The 27,949-nt window shown below is 39.2% G+C and overlaps 2 protein-coding genes across 5 annotated transcripts in view; one reads left to right on the plus strand and one right to left on the minus strand.

The window, feature by feature from the left end:
* Positions 1 to 5,926, minus strand: part of KNTC1 (kinetochore associated 1) — a 77,605-nt gene extending 71,679 nt beyond the window's left edge. Inside the window, exon 1 of the mRNA XM_044989795.1 lies at positions 5,711 to 5,926. The gene's annotated coding sequence lies outside the window, so the exon portion shown is untranslated. The remainder of the gene's footprint in view (positions 1 to 5,710) is intronic.
* Positions 1 to 27,857, plus strand: RSRC2 (arginine and serine rich coiled-coil 2). Of its 4 annotated transcripts, XM_044989788.1 has the most exons (11): positions 5,873 to 5,985; positions 13,287 to 13,443; positions 14,858 to 14,901; positions 15,773 to 15,850; positions 17,730 to 17,942; positions 18,660 to 18,803; positions 22,996 to 23,118; positions 23,613 to 23,692; positions 24,435 to 24,667; positions 26,165 to 26,254; positions 27,217 to 27,857. In XM_044989788.1, exons 4-11 carry the CDS (start codon positions 15,843 to 15,845, stop codon positions 27,394 to 27,396), a joined length of 1,071 nt encoding a protein of 356 aa, XP_044845723.1. In that variant the 5' UTR covers positions 5,873 to 5,985; positions 13,287 to 13,443; positions 14,858 to 14,901; positions 15,773 to 15,842; the 3' UTR covers positions 27,397 to 27,857. The 4 variants fall into 4 exon arrangements, with proteins under 4 accessions (XP_044845722.1, XP_044845723.1, XP_044845719.1 ...); XM_044989787.1 differs by lacking the exons at positions 5,873 to 5,985; positions 15,773 to 15,850 and adding an exon at positions 1 to 18 and having other exon boundaries at positions 17,752 to 17,942; XM_044989784.1 differs by lacking the exons at positions 5,873 to 5,985; positions 15,773 to 15,850 and adding an exon at positions 6,043 to 6,200 and having other exon boundaries at positions 17,752 to 17,942.
* Positions 27,858 to 27,949: the final 92 nt, after the last annotated feature.

Raw genomic sequence — 27,949 nt, forward strand, 5'->3', positions numbered from 1 at the left:
GCAAGAACAAGAGACATGGTAAAGTACTTGTAGGGAGCAGAGGAAGCTCCAATGGCAACCTGGGGTAGGTTGGAAGAGAAGGGAAAAACAGCAAAGAGCCTAGGGAAACAGAAACTTGGTCTGGGCTTGCTTGGACCATAGTTACTAAACATAGGGTCCCTCAGCTAGAACCCAGAGTAGTAAGTGGGTCCCCTTATTAGCCACTGGGGAAATAGCCTAGCCTGGGCAGAGGAATGGAAGACTGCCTGAGATAGATCATCCAGTGGGACTTCTCAGTCTGAGAAGGGGAAAACTACAGTGACCTGGCCAAACCATGAAAAGGGAGCCCCCTGAGTTACAAAGAAGGAGCAACTGAGTCCAGGGTACAGAGATGTCCTGAGCAACCAAAGGAAGAGATGTTAGACTGGTTGAGAGCTAATCCCCAGATATGCCCACAAAGAGGTGCTCCAGTGGTGAGTAGTAAACCCCGTGACAGATACTGTTTTAAATTATTTAAATTTCAGGTTAACAATCTGTTTAGTTCAAAGTATAACACTTCCCCCAAAATTTTCTCACCAATTTTGCCACCAGGCTCTATTTCTAGGTGAGCCTAGAAGCCACAGTTACATCAGTTTGTCCTGGGATAGTGGCATAAGATTGCATGAAAATTCCACTGTGGCCTGTCATAACTTGGTCCAGTCCCACTCTCAAAGGATACTTGTCTGTTGTGATGGGATCCAACAGCTGAATCCTACATGCTCCTAAAGCGCCTGGGTATAGATAGTGAGTACTTCTCCAGATTTGGGGTCACTGAGGTGCACTTCCCCAGTGCAGATCCCCTTCTGATAATGGGACTCCAGTCTGGCTACCTCAAACCAGTGCTGCAGTCTTCCTGAGCCTCCAATAGTTTAGTTGGTTTCCCTACAGGGTCCATCTGGTTGCATGAGCTCTGATTTACCTAGTTACATTCTTTGGGGGCAACATGGCAGTAATGCAAGAACTTACGCTCTACCCTTAAAAAGCACAAGAGTTACAGATCTATGGAAGATAACTTCTGAACACAATCCTCTTCAGTCTGATCTTGCCCCTTTTGTGAGTTCCTGATATTAGCCCAACTCTTAAGGGAGAAAATCCCTGCTATCTCCACTTCCTCCTGCTGAGTCTTCTGTTCCTCATGGTGAATGGCTCCCTTTGCTGGAGAAGGACACTCTCTGTAAGGCTGCAGCTCTCCCAGGCAGGTGTGTAGCTGAGATGGAATGCCAGTGCCCAAACCCTCCCGCCTCCCCAGCAGGTTTCTGTAAAGGAGGTCCATGTGACAGATATGACAATATCCTAGACAAACCTTATTTACTTAATTACTGAATTAAGTTTAAGTATTTTAGGAATTCATTAATTAACAATGCAAGAGTTTATGTACTATTTAGGTCTGGGGTAGGCAACCTATGGCACACGTGCTGAAGGTGACACGCGAGCTGATTTTCAATGGCACTCATACTTCCCGGGTCCTGGCCACTGGTCTGGGGGGGCTCTGCATTTTAATTTAACTTTAAATGAAGCTTCTTAAACATTTTAAAAACCTTATTTACTTAACTAAACTATTGTATGTAATATATTGTAGACTTTTATAGAAAGAGACCTTCTAAAAACGTTAATGTATTACTGGCACGCGAAACCTTAAATCAGAGTGAATAAGTGAAGACATGGTATACCACTTCTGAGAGGTTGCCGACCGTTGATTTAGGTGTTGGGATTAATATTTGAAATGATTAATATGGGAAATTAATTAACACCAATTTAATCAAATTCTTGTATTAAATCCAAAGGCCAAATGTTGCTCTGAACATCCCCCCCCAAAAGCCCAAATAATTTACTACATCTGAACACTAACAAAACATAAGTATTTGATCAATATACTTAAACAGGCTAAATCCAGGGGCGCTTAGACACACCTTGGTTGGTTCCAGCATGGGCAGGTGGGTATTGACAATGAATCCTGTAAGAGCTGACTTTTTAATACTCTTTAACAAAGAAGTAATGCCATTACCAATTCACCCTTATTTCCAGTCTTAATTCAAATAAGATTTACAACATTCTTTCCTCCCAAGGGCTTTCCTCCTTATCTCTTCCCCTCCTTCCTGCTATCCAACAGCCTTTTTGTTCAACCTGTCACATAGGAGACCACTGGTATGTGGGGTGGGAAAGTCCATGTTGGCTCATTTTAAGAATTTTTTGTTTTAAATTTAAAACTATCTGCAGTCACCCCTATCGGTCAGAGGCCTTCTTTTTAGAAACTATCCTGTAACGGGTCAGACTCATCCCTGCGGCACCTCCTACTGGTTGCTCTGGGGAATTAGCTCTTTCCAGCCCTGGAGCGCCCTTTGCAGGCCGGTGATCCACCTGTTTGCTCCTGTCCCCGTGTCCCTCCCAGGACCCAGTGCCCCTTTTACCAGGTTTCCCCTTCCCAGGGGAACCCCCACCCTACTATCCCCACTTCACCTCAGTAGTGGCTACTGCCCAGTCTCTATCTAGCCCCCATTCGCTGGGGCAGACTGCAGTAGCCAGCACTCAGCATCAGCAAAGGGGGTTTGGACCTGCTGGCTTGGCCTACTCCTAGGTTGCCCCCTACAACCTCCAGTACCTTTTGCCCTATGCTAGGCCGCAGCCTGGGGTTTTCTAGGCTGGAGCTTCCCCAGCTCCTCAGCTTTTTCCCAGCCCTGCTTCACCCTACTTACTTTATCTCAGTTCCTAAGCAGGCAGGCCCATCTCTCTCTGCAGCCAGAGAGAGACTGTGTGGCTTCTGGCTTCCCTGCCTTCTTATAAGGCCCTGTTGCTCAGTTAGGGGCATGGCTCCAGCTGCAGCCACGTCCCTAATCAGCCCAGACTTGAGAGCAGCAGCTCTCAAGCCCTGCCAGGCCACTTTTTAAACCCCTTCAAACCAGGAGCAGAGGTCCACCCTGCTACATATCCCTTATCTCATTAGTTTATTCTTTGAACCAGACATCCTCCCTACTTTATTCCTTCTGGCCTTATCACTTATTTTCAAGGCCTTCCTTCTACTTGCTAGTCAGGGGCTTTCTTAAAAACATATTTCCTTAACTAGACTGAAGCTACATTTTTTTAATTCTTTAATTTTACATTTGTATACAATCCCTCACGTAGGATATTTCTATGGGGAAGAGAGACCACAGCCCTCCAGGAACTAAGAGCAATGGGTCATGATTAGGCAAACTCATTCAGATTGGAACATTACCACCACCTAGAGAGATGCTTGCACATACTAGTCCAGGGGTCAGCAACCTTTCAGAAGTGCTGTGCCGAGTCCTCATTTATTCACTATAATTTAAGGTTTCGTGTGCCAGTACTACATTTTAACGTTTTTAGAAGGTCTCTTTCTATAAGTCTATAATATATGAACTAAACTATTGTTGTATGTAAAGTAAATAAGATTTATAAAATGTTTAAGAAGCTTCATTTAAAATTAAATTAAAATGCAGAGCCCCCCGGACCGGTGGCCAGGACCCGGGCAGTGTGAGTGCCACTGAAAATCAGCTCGTGTGCCGCCTTTGGCATGCATGCAATAGGTTGCCTACCCCTGTACTCGTCAAACTAGATGCTCTAGGGACCAACAGACAAAAAGAATATTTGGTTATATACCCTGTGTTAAAAGTGATTCAGGGTCGTCTTTTTGATCCAGCAAACAGACAGGACCTCTGGTCCAAGCGGGGCCCAATCCTTAGGGAAGGTTTGGAAGGCCTTTGGCCCACAGAGGCTCTGATTAAACTTGTGACCACAAGAGAAAACCCATATAGGGTTTTAAGGACTAATTATCAACCAGAGCCCCTACTGGAGTGAGGGGCGATCCCTGGTAAGTTTATTGTCGTATATGTAGGTTCCTTTATTGGCTCTTAATGTATTCTGTAATGCTGTTATGTTCAGAATGAGTGCTTGCTAAGAAAGAACTATGTAGCAAATTGTAACTGTTGGCAATTACATTGTCTGCCATTTCTGAGGAGAGAAGCAAAGAAGGCCTGCTTAGGCAGTCTGTCTTTTGGGGAATAATACAGTACAGACAGGGAACTGTTTAGCCTGGAAATACCTTGCTCAGAAGGGGCAGAGAGGCAGGTATCTACTCAAGACAGGTGATGGCTGGAGCCAAGAGTATGTGCCCTTGCTGGACCACAGAGGAGGAATACAGGTGCAGTTGCCCTGAAACCTACTCTAATTGGCTGCTCTTCCCCAGGTAGTACGGCAGAGGGAAAACAGTGAATCAGAGCTTCTCCAGGAGGCAGCCTTTGTGTTATCCTGTTGACTTAGTGATTGTAAAGAGTACAACCCTGGCGCTTCAGAGCATAAACCACATCTATAGTCAATATGGTCTCTTGCTTGGCATGCTCAGAGCTTATGGGTCATCATAGATCACATTCTCCAATACCTTCAGCACTCTAAGGGTCTCTTCATAGACAGAGGTGAAAGTAAGCTGGTACGGCGTACCGGCAAGAGCCAGTATGCCGTGCCGGACCACATGAGCTTCTGTGGCGGGGATTTAAAGGGCTCTGGGCTCCCTGCCGCGAGCGCCAAGCCCTTTAAATCCCGCCTGCAGCTCAGCGCCCAGGCTGGGGCCAGGATTTAAAGAGCTCGGAGCTCCCCGCTGCTGCAGGGAACCCCGAGCCCTTTAAATCCCCCCGCAGCTCCGGCAGCCGGGCTGGGGCTGGGATTTAAAGGGCCTGGAGCTCCGCAGCGGCTGGAGCCCCGGGCCCTTTAATTTGCCCCAGGGGCTCCCAGCCACTTCTGCAGCTGGGAGCCCTGGCTTGATTTAAAGGCTCTGGGGCTCCCAACCACAGCTGGTGCCCCAGGGCCTTTAAATCTTGAGGCCCTGCCCCCCCAGGACTCCTGCTGTACTGGTAAGTCCTGTAAGTTACTTTCACCCCCAGTTCATAGATCAAACCTGAAATACACTTCACCCCACATTGAGCCAAGTGATGAACAGCTGGCTTGGTAATACCCTGGATGTTAGCCTGAGGCACTTTTTGGTGGTGCTTAGTGCCTCTTTACTCTAATCCTTTACGGTCCATACCATGGCCAGCCAGGGTGACTGAAACCACACACCAGCAGCACTCCAGGAGCCAGGCAGAGCTCTTTCCATGTAGAGGGAGCTGAGCCTACATCATTCTGAGAAAAGGAAAGAAGAAACAGCTCACCCCACCCTCCGTGCAACAGCCAGCATTTGAGGGGGTAGAGGAGCCAAAAAGCCGCTCCTTAGTCCTGGAAGACCAACTGCCCTGCCGAGCCTGGGAGAGCCCCAGAGGAGGCTGGGTGCAGAACTGATGAGTGGGGGGGTGGAAATAATTGTTAGGCAGGGACGGGGCAGATATGGACGGAGAGCTCCCAGAACAGGGGCCAGACTAACTTTAAGTGAGGGGAGCACTGACAACATGCACGACCACACAAACACGGGAGTGTTGTCCAAAAATTAAGACAACCCAAAGCCTCAACATAATCTCTAAAAGAAATCCTCATTAGGGTGGGACCAATCTCATAATTTTAGGGGGTCTGACTCATGATTTGTGAACCTTTGGGGTTGACAACAATATACTTTGCATAAGCTTCAGTTCAGACCAAGGATCCCCTCCTCTCCTCAGTACCTTGTTTGCATGACCCCCCTGGAGTGCCTTATCAACCTCCACCCCGCTCAGGGGTGTTTGATCAGTACCACACCTCCCCCCAACATTACCTCAGCTTGGCATCCAGAGGCACTGTATAAAGTTCTCTCTCACCTCAGTCACACGAGGGAGGTAGCGAGCTGGGCATGGGGCATAAAGCTCTGCTACGGCAGCTGCATCCCAGTCTGAGATTCAAATTGGCGGGAATGTCCCCGTTCCGTCTCAGGCAGCTACAGGAGGCAGTAAGGGTCAAACGCCAAGGCGCGCCCGAGGAACTAACTAGAGTGCCTATCGCTCCCCCGCCCCTCCCGCCCACTAGGCTTGGCCCTTCGCTGCCGTTGCTAAGGTAACAGGTTCCTCCTTCATCCCCAGAATGCACTGCGGTCATCCTCCCTCGGCCATTGTTACATCCGGGTACCCGATAGGAGGCGCTGGAGCAAGCGGGCGGGGTCTGTCGCCTTCGGTCAGTGAGCTCTAGAGCCGCCCGCAGCCGCCGAGGGAGGCTGGGTCCCTCAGAGGAGCCTGTGAGGGGAGCGAACCCCCCAGCGCTCGATCATGGCAGTAGGTGCTCCTCATCATGGGGTATTTTAAGGAGCGGGGAAGGGAGAGGAACGGGGGGGGATCTGAGTCGGGGAACCGGGTACGCGCGTAGACAAAATGGCGTCCACCTCCTCCCCTTGCCGGCGCCATAATAGGCTTGAGTGTGGGGGAGGGGAGGCTGCTTGCCACCTTCACCTCTTCTTCCAGAAGTTCCTCCCATCCCCACCCCTCTGGTTTTGCGAGAAACCAAATAGTCTTGGGGACGTCAGCTTTGGGCTTAGCTACTTGCTGGCCCTGAGGGGTGGGTGCTGCTGCGAAGGGGGAAAGGGCGCCTTGGAGTCCAGACTCTCCATAGCTCGCGTTCCGGCGGATCCCTCTGTTGCTCCCCGCCCCTTTATACCTTTCTCCATGTTTGGAAATAGATCTAATATCTGTAACTATCTTCTAACACGCAGCATTTAAACGCACTCAAAAACTGTCCCGATTGGTAGTTTTAATGGGAGATTCCCTTACTATAGTTAGACTTCTTTATCGCCCTTTCTCCTTTATATATGCGACTCTAAGAGAAGGGGGATTTGCCTTTTTTGGTAAATTATTGGTTAAGCTTGCGGTTTTAATCTTGTATTTTATTCCCGATTAAAAGTTCGTGTTTGTAAAATTTTAAGATGTCAGTCAAACATAACTCTGACGAAGAAGGAAAATGTAGTAGGCAAGTTAACATAGGTAGGATTTTAAAAAATAGTAATTTGTGGTAAACCAAACGATGCCAAAAGTGAGATGCCTTAAAGGGACTTGATTTCTTGAAGTTGGGTGTGCGTGGTACTTTCTGAAAGCCAGTCTTCTTCAAGATTTTTCTAATTAGGCAAAATCACTAGTGTCTTTCAAATTTTGGCTGTAATTGTAAAGAAAAACTTATCCTTCTCTATTTTTGGTAGAATCATTTTGCATTTATAAAATTGGTATTTTATATTTGACACATCAGATTATGTGAATCATTTACCGGTAGTCTGTCACATATAGGAAGGAAATTGATGTCAAATAACTATGGGAGTAGAGAGAATCTTAGATCTGCTAAAAGAACAGGAGTACTTGTGACACCTTAGAGACTAACACATTTATTTTAGTATAAGCTTTCATGAGCTACAGCTCACTTCTTCAGATGCATAGAATGGAACACATAGACAGGACATATTTATACATACAGAGAACATGAAAAGGTGGAAGTATGCATACCAACAGGAAGTCTAATCAATGTGTTAGTCTCTGAGGTGCCACAAGTACTCCTGTTCTTTTTGCGGATACAGACTAACACGGCTGCTACTCTGAAACCTTAGCTCTGCTATTGACCCCAGCGCCGCATTGTGATGGTTCTCAGGGTACCCAGAACTAGGCGTCACCTTGCTACTTGCTGGAGCAAGCTTGAGGCAGTCTTGCTTGTACTTAACTCGGTGTCAGCTTCCTAATATGTAGCAGTCCTAATACTACTTGTCTTGACCATCCCAGCCCTTACTTTGCCTTGCAGTTTAACAATCCCTGTACTCAGTGCCTTTGAAGTGTTCCCCTGTGATAGCCCTGACACAGGTTACACACAAAATTACCAGATCCCCTATTCCTAAGGGGGAACACCCCAGCTTGTAAAATTCAACTCAGGATCAGGACTTTGCTTAACATTAAGCCCTTAGATATGTTTACATTGAAAACAAGAATATATTTATTATCAAAGATTCAAGGTGAGTAAGAATATTGGAAGCAATACTTTATATATAAAACAATATAGCACGCTTCCTAGACACTACGTTTAACTACCAGGTTAATCTCCTATCTAAGGAACTTTATCTCACCTAAAGTTCTCTGTAGCATTTTCAGCCAAGGTTGGCTGAGATACTGTTTTCATGAATGTAAATGCACTGTCCCTTTGCTTTCTAGGTGCAGGATGAGGGAATGTCATCATTGCTTCATTGTCTTTGCTCATATACAGAAAAACCACCCTTGGCTTGTTTTTACTGTGTGCTACTTCCTTGTTGATTTCACATCACTTCATTAACATTAACTTTGTATGTAAATGGATATCTCTTGTGTTAGTTTATACGGCTTAATCTACATCCAGAGAGAGAGAGAGACACACTTCTTACCTCTTGTCTGGAGGAAAACCTGTTTTTCACCTTTGCTGGTGATTAATACCTTGATATTGACTTTAAAAACATAGCTCCTTACATAGTGTCTGTGTCTACGTTTCACAGACCGATGTGACAGCAACTTTCATTTGAGACCTCACATTATATTCTTTAGTGAACTTAATGTACACACCAGACTCATGACATCTCTGTAACCCTTTGCCTGTTGGAATTAAGAGGTCCATGGGTTACATACGTGAAGTTAAGCCTGTACCTAAGTTTCTGCAGAATTCAGGCCTTTCTGTGTAGTGTAGAAGTGTCCTTACTTTGCTGAGTGGTGGACGAGCAATTTTGGACATGAATAATAAGTCTTTTTTGAACTGGAGAACAGTGTTGTAATAGGCTTGCAGTAGAACCTCAGAGTCATGAATGTCTCTGGAATGGAGGTTCTTCATAACTCTGAAATGTTTATAACTCTGAACAAAATGTTATGGTTATTCTTTCAAAAGTTTACAATTGGAAGTTGACTTAATACAGCTTTGAAACTTCAAAAAAAATTCTGCTTTCCTTTTTTTTTAGTAGTTTACGTTTAACACAACTTTTTTTTGGTTTCTGCTGCTGCCTGATTGTGTCCTTCTGGTTCCAAATGAGGTGTGTGGTTGATGGGTCAGTGGATAACTCTGGTGTTTGAAACTCTGAGGTTCTACTGTATTTTATGCTGGGCATGGTATGTGGACAGCAAAAAAGACAGTTGTTAAAAATTTTTATTGTTTGACTGGTACTTCAGCCCCTCATCTCTATTCTCCAAAGAAAATGGGTTTAAAATTTAATGTCAGCTTTTTAAAATACTTCTTAAAAATATACTCCAATTGAAGAAATAACAGACACTGGTTGGTTTGCTGAAAACAAAACCTGTCCGAAATTTTGTCACCTTAATATAAATCATCCTGTGAAACTCATTAGTTGTGGGCATCTGCAAATATCCCACATGATCACTGTACCAACAGTACTCTGAAGGACGCCCTCTCTCTAAAAAGTATGAGAAACTAGTTAGAGAGCTTTGGAATGCCAAGGACTGATGGAATGACAAATGTGGAGTTGTTTATGCTCCATTATCTAAAGGTCTACCGTGGTTTCCTGTGGGCGGGGAACTTTAGATTTAAATATGACTAGACAAGCAAAAGTCAAGATATTCAATCTGGGGGCTAACTGTTAATTTAAGTATATTAGCTATCTAAAACCAGAATCTCTAAATATCAGATTTTGAAAAGACTAATGCACAAACATTTATTTTGGATACATAAGTGGAGGATGCTATATATCTTGAAAATTATGTGCATAACTTCTTTTGATTTTTCAAGATTTATAAGTGGAGGACACTTTGTATCCAAAATACATTTTTCTGTTCTACACGTTTATAATAAATGCTATATGAGAGGTACATGTTATTATCCTGATAATAGAAAAATAATTGTTTGCTTGCTTTCTCACCCCAGGCGAGTGTTTGAGTAGAATTTTGCAAAGATGCTGCTGTGGAAGGAAGGAAGCAGTAAAGAAAAAGATTAGCTGCCTGAACAACATGGAGTGGGTGGGCTAAAGCATGTGAATTGTGAATATTGAGGAGATGTGAAATTAATGTCACAGATGGAAAAAGCCCACCGTTAGTACACTATGTCCAGTAAAAGCTTTTTTTAACTGGCATGCTGAGGGAATGGGGGCTGCTGGTTAATTAAAAATGCCGGTTAACTCAGAGGAAGAGGTTTAGAGTGCGGGTGAGGGGCTGTGGGCACAGGCTCTGGGAGGGGTCTTGAGGTGCCGGATGGGGTGGGGCACTCACCTCTGGCGTCTCCCTGCCCCTGCTGCTCCGGGCAGAGGTGCGGCCAGGCGACTGCAAACAGGCACACTGTCTCTGTCTGCAGGCGCTGCCTGGCCAAATGGGCTGGGAGCCACAGAGGCAGCAGAGCTGCCTGGTCGCACCTCCGCCAGCAACAGTAGGGACAGGGAGCTGCTTATGGGAAACAGCTGGAGGTGAGCGGACCCCCCCCATCCGGCACCCCAAATCCCTCTGACCTCCCTCCCCAAGCCCCCTCCTGGACCCAAACTGGCTCGCAGAGCAGACCCTGCAGTCCCTCCCACAGCCCACCGGCTCCGCACCAACTGAACTTTCGGTGCAGATCAGAAATGCTGGTTTATAGAGCTTGCTGGTAGGTGAAGTGCTAGATAAAAGAGCTTTTACTGTAGCATTGTTTTTATTTGAATAATCAGAAGAATAACTAAAGTAGCAGGGTGCATTGATTTAAATTAAGGCAATTTAAATAGTGATTTAAATCACTAAGTGCAAAACCTGGATTTTAATAAATTTTCCGTTTGTGCTTCCTTTATTTTCTAAAGATTGGTTGATATAACCACTAAAACATGTTGATTTACAACAAAATAGAGCTTTTATACTAGATTTGGTACGTCTTTTTGCAACCTAGGAGGGTACCTTATAACTGTATAATCTATTTAAGCAATTACATAGCTTAATATTTTCAGATTATTATTGATTGTACATTTTAGTATGTTAGAAAATGGTGAATGATACATTGCTTATTTACTAAATAATAAACCTTTTAGTTATGACGTGTGAAGCTGCAATAGGATGGTGACTGGAATTTAATTAAATACATACAACAGCATATCAAAATAAGTTGTAATCAACAAAACCTTTTATGTTTTGGATACATAAACTTCTTATCAAAGCATGTTTCACATTTACAACTAAATGATGTATTAAACAGAGGGATTAATTAGTGAATTAAACAGATTTCAGGTCCTCCTGGGAAAATTTTCAGATCTGCCTAATGATTGGATCTTATGTTCCTAGTCTTGTTTAAGTCTCTTAAAAATGAGACAGTCTCCTAAATTTTTTACAAAAAGAACAGGAGCACTTGTGGCACGTTAGAGACTAGCAAATTTATTTGAGCATAAGCTTTCGTGGGCTACATCCCACTTCTTCGGATGCATCCGAAGAGGTGGGTTGTAGCCCACGAAAGGTTATGCTCAAATAAATTTGCTAGTCTCTAACGTGCCACAAGTACTCCTGTTCTTTTTGCGGATACAGACTAACACGGCTGCTACTCTGAAACCTAAATTATTTAGGCTGACCTATTGTGCCATATTTAAAAAGCTTGACTTCAAAAGTAAGATGTTTTTCCTGATTCTTTCTTCATATAGAAAAATAGCCTTTAATTCAAAGTTTTTGATAGAGGCTCATGTATTCAGCAGATTAATTTTTTTATTTAAATGTTGTAAGACAGTGGTTCTCAAACTTTTGTACTGGTGACCTCTTTTATATAACAAGCCTCTGAGTGTGACTCCCCTCCCCCCCCCGTATAAATTAAAAAAACACATTTTTATATATTTAACACCATTATAAATGCTGGAGGAAAAGCAGGGTTTGGGGTGGAGGCTGACAGCTTGCAACCCCCCGTGTAATAACCTCATGACCCCCTGAGGGGTCATGAGCCCCTGTTTGAGAACCCCTGTTGTAAGAGAAAATAATGAATTTAGGCCTTAACATATTTTTTATTGAATTCAGATTTCATTTCAAATAGGTTTATTTAAAAAAATAAAATCTTACTATAATTTACAGTGGGGGGAAAAAAGGATTTAAATCTCTTTTCTTGATTTCCTCCCTTCCCCTCCCCCCCTTTAAATCATTAGGTTTTTAAATCCTCCCTGTTAAAATCTGGTTCTATCATGAAATTGATGCTGTTTAAAAATATATATATATAAATAAATCAAGGTAGTGTTCCATATTTACTGTCTAACTGATTTCTACATCTGTTTTGCTCAGTTTGCCAGTAAAAGCGTGGCTTTTCTGTCAGCCATACAAACTCACCTGGGCTTAGTCAAACTGTCACCAGTAATGCATTCTTCAGGCCAAATTATGCCCTCAGTGAAATCTCTGCCACTGGATCCCTCCACAGGTTTGATTGTGCCTCAGAAATCAGTGAGAGTGCATAGGTGCAAACAAAAGCATAATCTGGCTTTGTAGAATGTCTGGTGATGCATGAAATGGAAAGAATTCATCTTAAATGTCAGATACCAAGGCGAGTTTGTGGAGCTGACAACAAAACTGGGGAAGAGTGGAGAAAGCACGTTCTTGCAAACTGAGCAGATTTGATACAGAAATCATGGAGACAGTGTATGGATCCCTACGATTCTTACAAACACGCATTTCACACAGAAAGATATTTTAATAATAGCACTCCTATATGTCTGACCATTATTTAACACTTAGTAGCTTGGAGCTGTGTAAATATATATTTTAATTTCATGGCTCTTCCAGGCCAATTCTGCACTGCAGACTTTGATGCTTAGAGCACCATGATTTAGCTCTGTTGTGCCCTGATTCATAACATGATTTAATCTGGCCTGTTTGTACAGCATTGTACACCAGAAGTAACCTTAGTGATATGAATTTATAAAAGCAGCATTAGGATGCGCAGCTAAATAACATAATTTGGAGAAATACAATGTGACCTTTAAATGGTACAAAAATTAAATGTGTACCAAACAATTCAGAAGGTGACAATTTTTCACTACAAGTTTAAAAAAATAATAAAAAACTTATGAAAGTCCAATATCCTTCTTTAAGAGTGTTGTTCTTTTATGGTTAAGCTGGTTTTGGGTGACGCTTTTAGTAATTCTGTTCACACTAGACTGGATGCAGCATGTCTTGATAACGGTGCAGGAAGCAACTGTCATTTTAGTACACAGACATTAAGACAAAATGATTATGAATCCATAACATTCACTTGATAGAAAAATCAAGTCATCCTGGAATGTTCTATTAAAAGATGTCTGATTTAGTTGAACACTTTAAATAAGATCTAAGGTGAAAAGAGCAGCTTTATGTGCTAGTGTATCTCATTATCTTCTCTTTGAATTTAAAAAGAAAAAAAAATCTTTGATCTTAAGTTTTAAATATTTTTATCTGCCCATGTAGGGTAGTGATACAGAACGAGATGGAATAGCACCAGAAAAATCATCCCCAGAGAGAGAGAAGAAAAAGGAACAGTCAGATGCATCTAATTCTCCTAGAACCTCAAAACATCATTACTCAAGATCGCGTTCACGATCAAGGGAAAGAAAACGGAAGTCAGGTATGGTCAATCTCAAAGTGATGTTGCTGTACCTGTATAGGTATTTATTATGACAGATTGTAAAATCCTGTCATAGTGTATAAACTTGATCCTGGCTCAGGAAGTTCTGGAGATTACCCAGACACAAAATATGTTATGTGCAAATAAATTAGTGAAGCAAGTTATAAATTATCTCTGATAGAGAACAAAATTCTTGATTCCTGTGGATTCACTACCAGCCAAAATATGTAAATTTCATTCTGGCTGTGTTACTGTGCAAGTCCTTTTGAAGAAAACTGACATATTAGTCATATCTGCCTGAACTTAATTTCTTATAGTAGAATACAATGTTTAAAAATACTCTAAAGTAGAAACATGCACACTTGCAGAACTTGAATCTCTATTTTTAAAATATAGCTTTGGAAAAAGTTGCTCTCAGAAGTCTGGTGCCCGTGGCTTAAGACTCCTAAGCTGAAAGTTCGGAACTCTACTAATTTTGAGCCTTAAACTGTTTTTGAAATACTTTATACTGAGACTTACTAACTTTTTTAAAATGATTCATGTGCTGAAAATAAAAATTGAATATTATTCCAAAATCCAATGGATATTTTTCTTGGCGACACATAAGACTTAGAAAACCTGATGTGTAAATGTCTTCTGTTAGATGTGTTTGGATTAAGACACTTTACTCCACAGTTTATATCCTAAATACAACAATTATGTTCTAGATGATCAGGAGATGAGTATGAAACAAACTAGTCAGGCAAAAGTAAATAGCATAAATGGTGAAAAGAAATTACTGTATATACTCGTTCATAAGCCAGATATTTTTGGTTAAAAAAATGATGCATCAGAGAACAGGAGTCAGCTTATAAATGGGTCTACACCAAAATTTGATGATTTTAAACTCTATGGAGTCATTGAATTGAATATCTAACACATTGTCATTTTGTTTACTTGGAGCGTCTGCAGGCATGGAGCCCTTCAGCTCCCTGTGCTGCGGTTCGCTATTCCCAGCCAATGGGAGCCGCGGGAAGTTCCAGCGGCTTACCCTGACGGCCGGGAGCCAAAGTTTGCCAACACCTGAAATACAGGGTCGGCTTATGAAAGCATCATACAGTTTTTGCTATTTTTACCTAACCATCTTGGGGGATCGGCCTATAAAGGAATGAGCTAATGAATGAGTGTGTGTGTGTGTATATATATATGTATATATATATATGGAAATATATGGAAATTAAAAAATTTCTCTGTTCTAATATGGTTTCTGACATAGATAAGGAGTCTTTAAGTATAGTTTTTAATTTTTCTTAAACCTTTATTATTGACTCTGTGGGGTAGAAAATCTAAATGTAACTTACATGAGTATAAGCTAATAAAACTTGACAAGGAAGTTCATATTTACTTGATAAATAACAAATATTTTCTTCTTCAGATAACGAAGGAAGAAAACACAGAAGCCGGAGCAGAAGCAAAGAGGTAATTAACACTTTGTAGTGCTTAGGTAATTGTATAATACATCTTTAAAAGTATCTTGTAGTCATGTGCGTGTGTGTAAAACTATATATAAATGACTTTATGGTAAGTACAAAAAAACCATTGGACACTCAAAAACGTAAATGGGTATGGAGTACCTATCATAGTGAAGCATGATTGAAGCCATCATTTTGACAAGAAGGTAATAGTTTATAGCAAAATTGCATTCAGAAACTGGTAACTTAATTTTTTTTGTGGAAACAGCCAAATTAACATTTCATATGGAGAAGTAGAATTGGTGTTCTTGGTGACTATCTCACAGAGCTTCCATTAACCAGAAGCCTTATGTCTTCTGATGCCTGACCCCTGCTCAGGGGTCTCAATGTTGAATACCCATCTACCTCAGGATATTTCTTTAAAAAAAAAAAAAAAATCCCCACGGACAAAACTCTGATGATTGCAACTTCGAATTTTAAGGAATGCTGCAGCATTACATATGTAGCAATGTCAGCAAGAGTCAGCTGGAAGTATGGCTGTGACAGCAAAGAGCTCATAGAGGGCTTCTTTAAAAATCGAAGGCAAGGGGAACGAGAAGAGGCAGTAGCAATGGTACATTGGAGATAACTGGCTTACCCACCAGAGAAGAGGTGAAAGGAGCAAACAAGGAGCAGCAGAAGTAGCCAGGAGGGAGGCTGTCACGTGGGGCAGTAATAGGCTGGGTAGATGGGGAACTCCTAAAATTTTAATGTGGGACAGGAACTTTCCCTTCCCCCATCCCAATGGAAGCTCTGTAAAAATTAATTTAGGAGTTTTTGTGAAATTGACTATATTGTTTAGATCACATGATAACATTTCTATAATAAATCATACTCAGCGTGCTAATGCGCGAAGAGACTGAACTGAAGACGCTCCAGACTCAGATAGCAAAATTATAAGCCTACTTCATGATAAGGTAACTATTAGTCATTCAAACTCATATTTCCCTTAAAAATATCTTAAATCAGTTATGGGATGTAATGGTGTTTTATTACTGAGTGTATGTCTAGAAGACTGAAATTCAAAAAAAAAAATTCTCATTACACTTAATGTTCAGAAAGTTTTTCTTCACTTATAAAAAATTCCAGCGTTTTACTATACTATTAGGTCCCAATAGTGAAGCTCTTACATCTTGCAAGTTGATTTAAATGATTAGCAGGTTTTTCATGAATAGGTTACCTGGATAGTGTCTCATGGTACATCTTAGCTTTCAGATTGTTTTTGCTGGGAATTGAGGTTCTTAAAGTTGTTTAATGGCCACAGACTGAAGACTAAAAACCATCAGTAGCTGTTTTTGAATATATAAGTCAAAATGTATTGCATTGTATTCATGGATGTGAATAGTATTAAGTAGCTGACATCTAAAAATAGACTTCTGTTTAACTCAACTATATTTCCATATGTTGTAGTTATTTTATGAGTTAAAACTATAATAATAGACTAAAAATAGCCAGGATATTTCCAGTTTGTTAAAAATGTTTGAAATGAAGGATCTAGTACATTTCTAAAATTTGAAATTTACCAGCAAAAGTTTAGTTTAAAGGATTTGGGTGAAAACATCTTAAAAGCTTATTGTTGGTATTATCTAATTATGACAAGTCTGTTCCAGGCTTGACTATTTTAAGTGATAAATAGGTAGTTGGGGGAAAGGATATTTAGATGTTCAGTATTACTTTAGAGCAGACTTAGCTGAACCTATAAATGACTGTATTTCAAAAACATAGGATTTGCGCTGATACTCCTATATGATGATGATAGTTTGATTTTTAGAATCCTTTTTTAAAAAAAAATTAAATGGTCTACAGTATTTTGTATTGGAAACAACTAGTAAATAAGTTGGATATATTAAGAAGAAAATTGTTTTCCATCTTTTAGTCTCCAATGAAAACACTGTTAAAAATCAGAACTGACCTTGCCAAAGTACTTTTGGCACTGCAGCTATAGAAGGAAGAGGAGCCTGCTTTAAAAAGAGGCAATGCAGAAAAAAATTGCAGTGCAGCATTGCAGGATATCTCCATTTTAAACTAAAGTGTGAGGCCTCAAAATTAACTTTAATTTTTTAAATACCTTAACTTAAGTCATCAGTACTTATTTAATCATGGGTAGAAGAATTGTTAAACTTCAAATAAAAAGTTGTCATACGTATGTCTGAAGCTATATATGGGTTTACAGATGTGCTTGTGTACATGGTATGTCTCTAGACAAATATGAAATGTATTTTATTTACAAATATGTGTGTGTGTGTATATACATGCTCAGACACTGGTAGAGACAGAAATGTGTTAGGTTTTTAGCGTTGCTCCATTATAGATGGAGTAACCAGTAACTGAGGATGAACACCGTTTTCATTGTAATACTTTGAACTGTCATGTCAGGAGACAGTGTAATAATATAGTAGAACCCCTTTTATCGGCCCGTCCATTATCTGGCCTTCCGTATTAACCAAACAACCAACATGCACAGGTCCGGAAGTGGGTGGTCTCTCTTGTGGCCGCAAGATGGTGCTGCCTTGCACTTTCCCATTCTTTGGATTATCTAATTTGGCCCTGGTCCCAGTTAGATTGGATAAGTGGGGTTCTGCTGTACTCTGATGGGTGCTTTAGAAATACGTAAGATAGATGGTGGGGGAAATGATAGTCTGTATTTGCAACATTGGATAGATGATGGTATTAAGTAAAATAGCCATCGCTCTTGACTGAGCCACACTCCTAAGGTTACTAATGTTGCATCACAACATATCATTTTTATCTTCTGATACCATACTAACTCTTTTTGTTGCACTATCTTCCTGAAAGAACCAACTTCTTCTTAAAACAGGCAAGAAGACACGAGTCCAAAGAAAAGTCCTCTAAGAAACACAAATCTGATGACCACAATGACAAAGAACACTCTTCTGACAAGGGAAGAGAGAGCCTAAATTCATCTGAAAACGGTGAGGACAGACACAAACGCAAAGAAAGGAAATCATCAAGAGGCAAAAGTCATTCAAGATCCAGGTCCCGTGAAAGGTAAGTTCTCTATAAATGATCATTGAATAATCATATTTTTTCTCCTTAAAGTGCTTGACAAAAATTGGGTGCTTTGGAGTTTTATTAGAGTTCCTATATAGAACTGAATTGTGTCTAACTCTGGGTTTTAAAAAAAACAAACCACACGATTTCTTGCAGAATGTTAATTCTAAAGTAGCAAAGATTCCCCTTTTATGCAATGCATTTAATGCTGGTCCAGATTTTTTGTCCTGAGTTGATGATAAAGTTATTGAGCCTCTTTAAGGCTTGATATAGATAGTGTCTAAAATTAATCCAACATATTCATATTAATTTATGCAATGAATGTATATTGCATAAATATTTAATCTCTTAGCACCAATGACAGTACATTTTCTCCTCCTACCTTTAGAGTGTTACTTTTTCTTTTTCTGTGTATTGCCTTTAAAGTCCATACCTCCTAAGTGAAGAGTTTCCTTTAAGGTATTAGAGTTCTGCTGTCTTAGATAAGAAACTCAAGTTAGCTCTGCAAATTAGGACCCCTGCATTGGAATGTTCTTTTCATGTTGTTTGGTTACCGCACTAATATATTGTGTATCAGCATTAATGAGTAACATTGCTTAATGAACTAATGGCTTTCTTATAGTGGTAGTCTTTTTTTGTTTTTTTTTCCTCTTTCATACCCCTCACTTAAATTGTTCAAGATATTAACTTTATTACTGGAATGTATGTTTTCAGGCGTCATCGTAGTAGAAGCCGTGATAGAAAAAAGTCACGGTCCCGAAGCAGAGAGAGAAAACGCCGTATAAGATCTCGTTCTAGATCAAAATCTAGACACAGACATAGAAGTAGAAGCAGAAGTAGGACTCGGAGCAGAAGCCGGTAAGTATTATGTTCTTAATTTGTGATTTGTGTAAATGCAGTTACTGGACCACAGAGACTTTGTCACCACTCAAATGTAGCATGTTTTAAAATCTATTCAGATTAACTGAAATGGCATAATTAATGGAAATAGCTTTCTATTGCATTAATATCTAGAGGCTCCATTGTGCGAGTCACTGTACAAATGCCCCAAAGAGCTTACCATCTAAGAGTTGGGTTCTCACCATTTTTTTTTTTTAGTAGAATGACTTCATGGTATAACTTAAAAAAAAAGTCTTGGGACCCTACAAATTAAAGAATGTTGGGGGGACCTTATGATCTGAGACAGTATAGATTATAGGATTTTGAAAAACGATATCAACCCACAGAATGAGAGGACAAATGGCTTTGTTAAAAGTGCAGAACTAAGAGTCCAAAGTTATGGCTTCTATTCCCATCTCTGCCCCAACCTTGCTCTGTGTCCTTGGAGAAATTGCATGATGGTTTTTAGACTTCAGCTCTCATGGCTATAAAATGGAATTACTGAAGTACAGAGCTATTAAGAATAACTTGTAAACCACTTTTGAGATCCTCAGATGGTGGTATAGAATACAAAGTATCATTTGTTACTGAAAGACAGATGTGTAATTCCATTTAAACTACTTTTGACCTAATTATTTCTTGTCAAGCTCACTTTATATTTCAGTCTAACCTGTTCATGGCACACTTTCAGTTTAATCAACTTGGAGTATAAAGTTCTCAAAAAGAAAAAGAACAGTGCAGAATGAAAGAGGCAACAAAATCTGTTGTTTGATGTTACTAGAGTGGTGAGATTGCCAAAGTGCTTGTTAAAAATAACTTAACTGTATCTGCATCTTGTTGTTTCCAGATGGTGCTTCTCTGTAAAACACACTTCAGGAAAGGGGAGCTACCCACCTTGAAAATACTAGCTATCAAAGATACTGACCCTCAGTATATCTGGTGCACTTGACTCCACAGCTTTGTTTGACAGATCTGGAGCCTTTTGCGGTTCTTGGAGTTTTTTTAGCTTGTGTTGAGATAGTGCACTTGTATTCTTAGTAGTGTTTTTAATATGCTAACTGATCCAAAACAGGCAGTAGATACTTATTATGTTCAACAAACTTGGGTAAAAAAACATGTGAATCCTAGATGTGAAAGTGATACACCCTCTGAGATCCTCTGAAATATTCAAATTCCCATCCTTATAACGTAATCCAAATATTTCAAGTAATGGCTTTAGTTTGGAAATCTGTAGTGACTATTTAGCATTAGATCAGTTTAGTGTCCCAGTATGTTCCACTATGAAAATCAAGGTTCTGGTGTAATATTACGACCACACTTGTGAAATATTCAGCAAACTTAATCTGATCAGCCACAGAATTCAGTAGTATGGTTTTTCTCACAAAGATACATTCTTTCAACATGCACTTCTCAGAAGACAGCTGAGGGGACGTATGTGACATAATGAACATGCTCCTACCGATATTTAATGTAGGATTTTAAACTGTTTTGGTTTTTTTTTTGGGTAGGGGGTGGAGAATATGGAGAATGGAATGTGTCAGTTCTCTTTAGAGTTCTAAAACTATAGACTGCATGTATTTAACATAAAAACAATTCAGTATCATTTAAAAGCTGTCTTTCGTATATTTTAATGATCCTATGTGCACTCCCATGCATGTGTTCTTGCTTCCTCTTCAAGAACTGAATTAAAAAATAACTGAATCTGAGCAGCAAGTGTGCAGGAAAAATAAAGGGCTTTCAGTTTAGTCATGACCTTGCCAACAAAAAATATGCAGTATGTTGGTTTGCAATCAATTATGACAGTAATCCACTTTTTTCGTGATTGCTGTATTCAGACCTAATCAAAATGCTGGAAAAATGAATCATTAATATTTGAAGTAAAGTGTATGTGGGTCACACGACTCTTGTGCTTTTTCTAGCAGCAGCTGGGCCTTCGTATCACATCTGAGCTCAGTTAAAGTCTTTTGAGGTAAAACCACCGGACTGAGCTCCAACAAAATATACTTATACTTCCACCACAAAATGAAGCCTCCTATTCATGAAATACTGCATTCACCGTGATACAGCGCAGCATTTATAGTTGTCAAAGCCTGAGTTACTGGTGACCGTTTCCAAGAAACTCCCCAGTCTGTTTTCCAAGTGAGCTTTCTTTATTGGCACTTAGATCAGTCTGAAGTCTCTTTGTCTTTGGTATTTATAACTTTCTAGCAGTTCTGCCATTGTCTTGCTCAGATTCAGAGCTGATTGAGGTGCATGAAGCATACATCAACCATTTTTCAACTCTAAACTACAATGCTCAGATACAGAAGTTAAAATTCTTTAATTTTCTTGATGCCTTGGTTGGGCACATCATTGATCAATCCCTGATAACTGGTGCTATGACAGATATGCGGGTGTCTCTGAAACACATGTGGATTAACTCAATTCTGATGAACGATGCAATTCTGTGCCGAGTTTCACAGTGCCTGAGTCAATATTTTGACTGTGATCTCTTCTCCATCAGATTTTTAATGAAAACTGAGCTGTTTTGTAACTTTACTCTGGTAGTTAGTTCACTGCAAATTGTTTGCAGTAAGTGTAGCTTTGAAAAAAAGAAGCAGAATATTTAAAATAGCTGCTCTGTCTCCAGCCAGCCATATTCCTTATCACAGCTTGTATTTATGCTTCATCAAATGTCAAATTGCAAAAGCTTCGGTCACTGTACATCTTAAAATACTTTCCCTCTGTCTGTGGTATTATGTAAGAGCCACGTGGGGTGCTGTCTCTTGCAATTTGCTGTTTGTCAAGCACTTTCAGAAATTTAGGATATGGTGGTTGTATTCTTCTTGTCGGAAGTCTTGCAATCGAAAAATCTTTAATATCTTGTAATCGAGTGATCAGTGATGTTGGATGAGAAGATTGGTGGTGGTTGTGCTTCACATCATTGTGTCTGAGCAGCTATTGGTTAGCAGCAATATATTTTTACAGTCAACCAAGTGATCTTACTTTATATCAGGAATTATACTGCTGGGGAGGAAGGGGCTTATCAGACAAACTGGTGTCCAGTTTCTAGTATTTTTCTTTAGTGCCCAAATATTCTATAATTAAAATTAGCTTCTTATCAGTTTACTAGCCTTCAGAAAATCCATGCTTCAGAGTTCTCTGCACTGGATGAAATTCCAGATAAGCAGTGTTCCCTTTTAGTGATATTAGTAAGAGCTTCTGAATTCCTGGGTTAAAGGTGCTCTTCTAACTTAATCTTAATTTTACAGCTCTTAGTTTTAGCAGGACTACTTGCCAAAAAATATCTATGCAGTTATTTTCCTCATTTATGTCTAGAGATTCAGAAGGAAAGTCTATTAGGGTTTTAAATCATCCAGTCAGAACACAGCATTTTCAAAGCAACGGGTGATAGGTGACTACCCAATCTTGGGTCTCTGTTAGCAATTTTGAAATCTTGCCGATTTATTATTCCTGTACCAAGACCAGTATTTTTCCTATGTACGTAAAACCATTCCTCCTGTAGAGGGCTATGCATTTTTCAGAGCTAAACTTGCTTTTTTACCTTTTTTATCAAGGTTTTTTTTCCTACTTCATTTTAAGATGTAGTAATATCTGGTATTTGACATAATGGTGAACTATTCATAAAATTATGAGATGATTACTGTAAATTACTCCTTCAAACTTTTCCCCATCAAAAACAATATTTTTAGGACAGATATGCACCTGTTAGTGTTGGGTGGGGTATAGAACTCTTCCCCAATCATTTTATTGAATTTTACACCATTACTTTGTGTGTTTCTGGTAACCTTAAGGTATTGGTTCAAAAAGGAAGGCTTCCATGGCCATCTGTTATGTCATATTTAGAATTTTGAATTTCATAGCGTGTAAGAACTCTAGAATTGTAGATTTTAGTCAAAGATGAATAAGGAAGGAACTTTAATTCTTAGAATTGGGTGTTCTAACATTCCCTATTACAGAATTATGTTCTCTGGTATTTTCATTTATTCACTCTCCCCCCTTCCCCCCGATGTATTGTTTATATTTGTAATTGTGCTTCCCACATTTTAACCCTCCACTGTGTCCTTGGAAAGCAGTTGAAGGATTTTAATGTTAAATTATTTGTGGAATATTAAAATACATGTGGATTTATTTCAGTGACTAATGTATCTTTTTATTAATATGGTCACAGAGAAAGAAAGAAGAGAATTGAAAAACCCCGAAAGTTCAGCAGGAGTCACAGCCCAAGTCCAAGTCCACCACCTTTTAGGGGACGAAACACAGCAATGGATGCACAAGAAGCGTTAGCCAGAAGGTACTCAATTTCATTTAAAAAAACCTAACATACTACAGACTGAAATACTTTCCCTACCTAATAAGGACAGTGCAAATAGTGACAGTACAAGATTCTTTACAGTACTTTGCCAAACGTGTGTGTCTGATCTGGAGGAATCAACCAGTTAATGCCAGTTGTGATGGCTTTTGAAATTTGAACAGCAAACCCACTTAGGACTGGATCAAGACCACCAGTTCACTACTGGTGCATGTGTGTGGTGTTGCATTTTACTTAGTTTTCCTTACTGCTAAGCATCTATTTACTATTATCTGTAAGCTTTTTTAAAAAAAAAAAGTTTACAATTTAGTTTCCCCTTTGAGCGTCAAGATTTCTGTGTAAATAATGGTAAAATTCATGTGCATTCTGACTTTGCTTAAATAAATAATAGACATTTGTATGGAAGCTGACCAGTATTGCTAATCTTTGCATATTAATGTGTTAAATTACTTCTTTATTATGTAAATCACTTGTAGGTTGGAAAGAGCAAAGAAATTGCAAGAACAGAGAGAAAAGGAAATGGTTGAAAAACAGAAACAACAGGAAATCGTTGCTGGTAAAAAAAAAAAAAAAATTTAAACTAAAGTATACGTACGGAACAGTAATGGGAGGAAAAATAGGATGTAGCTTCATTAGATCTTGGACTTAAACAGTTCTGCAGATCCAACTGAAATACCTGTAACCGTTTTTTCCTTGTTCAGTATCTAATTATGGTATCTTGAAACATATGGTGTTCTATTGCATGAGAAAATGTTTGAAAACTTCCTGTTGGGGTTTTTATTGTTCCTATCAGTGCCCAGCACCACAATCACCATCCTGAGGATGACTTGATAACAAGAACCCTGCATGTTAATTATTTGGAGGGGGGATACTTCCCACACCCCATGCCTGAACAAGCACCCCAGAACATTTTTGAGCCCCTGTTGGCCAAGGAAATGAGAGAATTGTATTTAAGAATAGAACTCTAGTTTCCCATATGGTATTCCAGTCAAGTACTATATTACATATTATACTTATTCCAAAAAGTATGTGTCACTATCTTCTGGCTTTTAGTTGTTCATTGCTTAAAAGTGATGAAGGATGTGTAGTTCTACTTTTTTGGCTATTGGTTCAGAAACAAATTTGTGAACTTGGTGTACCTATTTCCATTTTCTAATAATGCAAGGTAGAAAACAATTACTACATTTATTTTGGAGTGTTGCTCTAACAGGTTATTCCTCATGTAGAAAGTTTATTCAAAACTTTAACATTGACTTTCATTCCCTCCTCCCCCTGCCCCAACACTTTTTTCTCTTCAGCAGCTGCTGCCACTGGGGGTTCTGTCATCAATGTTGCTGCTCTTCTGGCATCAGGAACACAAGTAACTCCTCAAATAGCTATGGCAGCTCAAATGGCAGCACTACAAGCAAAAGCACTGGCAGAGACTGGAATAGCAGTACCTAGCTATTATAACCCAGCAGCAGTGAACCCAATGAAGTTTGCTGAGCAGGAGAAAAAGCGGAAAATGCTCTGGCAAGGGAAAAAGGAAGGGGTAATTCTCACCTTTCTACTTTTAGTTGAAAACATCTTAATAATGTTGCTTTCTGTGTGACAAGATTAAACTAAGAAGAATGAAATTGCTTGTTGACACTGACGATCTCTGTTAGCAACAGCACAACATTAAATTTGGAGTGTACGAAATAAGAAATGACCTAGTCCTTGAATGTCAGATGTTACAGTGATGGGGACCATATAAGAACCCATATAGCCATAAGGCATAATTAAATTTTAAAATAAATTTCTTGGGTTGCTTAAAGGTTGCAACTAAATATCAATTGCAAGATGGCCTCTGCTATGGGATATACAGTCTGTTTTAAGCCTAAAGAAACAAAGTAAAAGCTCTTGGTTTCCATGAAATAACGTTCTGACAAAATTAAAATGTAATGCTTATGCAGCCTGTTATCCTGCTTTGACCCCCATTACATTATTTCTGTCATACCATCACTGTGAAAGTTGGATCATTTATTTTGGGTAAGCTGTCTTTCTGGCACGCTGCAGGCTTACAGTAAACGAATTGTTTGCTAGGCTGCAGAATGTCTTGGGTATAAAGCAGCACATTAACATAACAATTTGGTGCCTATAAAATTGCTAATTTGTAGTCTTTAAATCCTTCTAAATTTTAGGCTGTCAGATTTATAATAGTATTAACAGAAATATAAATCTTTGAATTAAAAAAAAGGGGGGGGGTTGAGGGTAGTTGAATTTATAGAAAGCAAGTCAGGATTTGAGTAGAGTTTCATCTTTCTACCTCTCCGTGCCAAAGATTTGGTGTTAGTGTTTAGTGGCTGTAAACATCATATGCTGATATATAGAGTTTGTGGTATATCAGATTAATTGCCACCAAATTACCTTAATAAACAAGTTCAGGTTACTTTTTAGATTTGGATTTTTCAAATTTCACTTTCTACTTAATGTCTTTTGTATTATAGAGTGAAAGATTGAAAAACAGCGAAAGCTTCAAACTATGCTGTTGGACAAAATAGGAGACACACTACCAGCCAAAAAAACCTCCAGTGTCCCATAAAGTATAATAGTAAAGATAAACTATATGTGTTAGCACGTCCCATCAGCTCTACTGCAGTGAAGAAGTTCAGGCGGACTCAGTCTGTCACCACCAATATATTCAAAGCAGTAAGCGTTATCTGGGAAGGATAATCATGAACCAGCCTCCTTTCTGGAGCTCATCAGAACTCCTGCTTAGTTGTAAGAAGTGTTGCTTCTGAGCAGTTTATAATGAGGGTCTAGTGTTTCAACAGCACTCCCACCCTTTGTTGACCTACAACACCAGACCTGGACTGAAAATTTGAACTGGGAACTTCTATACAGCGATAGAGAATAATACCACCAAAGTAGGCCATTGTCTAGACCCCTTAGTGTCAATCTTTTTAAGGCATCTTTCTGTCTATCTGTCTTACTAGTTGAGTTGTAGTTTTATTGGAAATGTTCTGAAAAACTTTTAAATTTGTGTAATTGTTTCCTACTCTTGTAGGATAAATCACAGTCTGCGGAAATATGGGAGAAATTGAATTTTGGAAACAAGGACCAAAATGTCAAATTCAGAAAACTAATGGGCATTAAGGTATGGAGTTCTGAATTTCTTTGTATTTGGGTCTATAATCTTAATCTTTCTTAAGAGTGTGTTTTATGACTGACTAATATCCATTTAAATTGCTTACAGATAGCTGAAACCACATTTTGGGGTGTTCCAAAATTAAAAACTTGAATTCATATTAAGATGCTGTTTGTGAATTTAAATGAGAAATATTTCCCAATTGAAGCAGAAGTTCTTGAATTTGTTTGGAGGAGATTCTGACTAAATTTTCTGTCAAGGCTTGGAACAGAAACCATTGTAATTTCTTAACTTGATATTCACAGTCTAGTAGTTAGCTACACAGGGTTATTAAACATACTATTTAGTAATTGCAGATATGTATATAAATTTAATTCAATTATTCTTTTGTACTAGGGCTGTCAAGCAATTAAAAAAATAATCATAATTAAACAAGAATAGAATACCATTATTTAAATATTTTTGGATGTTTTCTACATTTGAGAGTTAGCTGCGATTAATCGATAGCCCTACTTTCTACTAATAAAAAAATCCATTTAGAAATAAGGATGAAACATCTTTTATTATTTGGGAGTGAAGTGATGATCAGACTAGTAAATTAGAAAAAAACAATTCCAGTTGTTGGATTTCGCGTCCAATTTTAAATTGTTCTACCTTACTGTTTAAATATCCAAATGTTGATTTCAGTCTAGCTTTTTTAAAGCTGAGCAAATGTTTAAAGTAATTCAATATTAATGTTTTTCATAGGTGAAGGGAACTTAGCAAAACTGATTAATTTTAAGTAAGTGTCATTACACTTGAATGCCCTCTCTGGCACATAGTTCATATTATTGATAATCATTATTGCCAGCTGCTACAAACAGCCAAGTAAAAGGTCTTGTAGAAGCTTAAAAAAACAGCTATAATTAATGCTTTGACTGTTCAATAATAATGATTTAACCTTTTTCTATAAATCACTTTCTAATTTCTAGAGTGAGGATGAAGCTGGTTGTAGTTCAGTTGATGAAGAAAGTTATAAAACTCTGAAGCAACAAGAAGAAGTATTCAGAAATCTGGATGCACAGTATGAGATGGCACGATCACAGACTCACTCACAAAGAGGAATGGGATTGGGGTTTACATCTTCAATGCGAGGAATGGATGCAATTTGAAAAAACATGATTTTAAAGTCTGGGACTTTGTGGATGATTCCCGTTCTGATGTTGGGTCCTTGTTCACCAAAAAGCTAGCATTCTAGCTTGCATGGGTGTTGCATTGACTTTAATTTATTGAAAAAGTACAAACTTTCTGTAAATATGAGATCAGTGATACTGGTGTTAGTGTTGTAATCAGGTTATACCCACTTCCATTAAACTTGACAGAACTATAGAAGGACAGTATTTTTAGTTAAAGTTCTACTTTTTCAAACAAAGCAGCAGCTGGGGTAAACTCATACATGGATATTTCGTGTCCACAGTCTTGTGTACTTTTGTACTTTAACCTTGTACAGTTATTTTCAACTCTTGAAACATGAAAGAAACATTGTGTAGATGTTATCTAGCAGATTGGCCAACTGGCACATTAATCCAGTGCAACAACCTGGTTAATAAATATGTTTTTCTCTAAACTGCTATTTTTAAGCTTGCTTAAAAGTTTGTTTTAATTGGTTTCTTTTAAGCTATCCCACCCATAAGTAATTTTTAAAAGTTATGTTGAATTTCCAGC

Source organism: Mauremys mutica, chromosome 16, assembly GCF_020497125.1.
Source record: "Mauremys mutica isolate MM-2020 ecotype Southern chromosome 16, ASM2049712v1, whole genome shotgun sequence".
Lineage (NCBI taxonomy): Eukaryota > Metazoa > Chordata > Testudines > Geoemydidae > Mauremys > Mauremys mutica.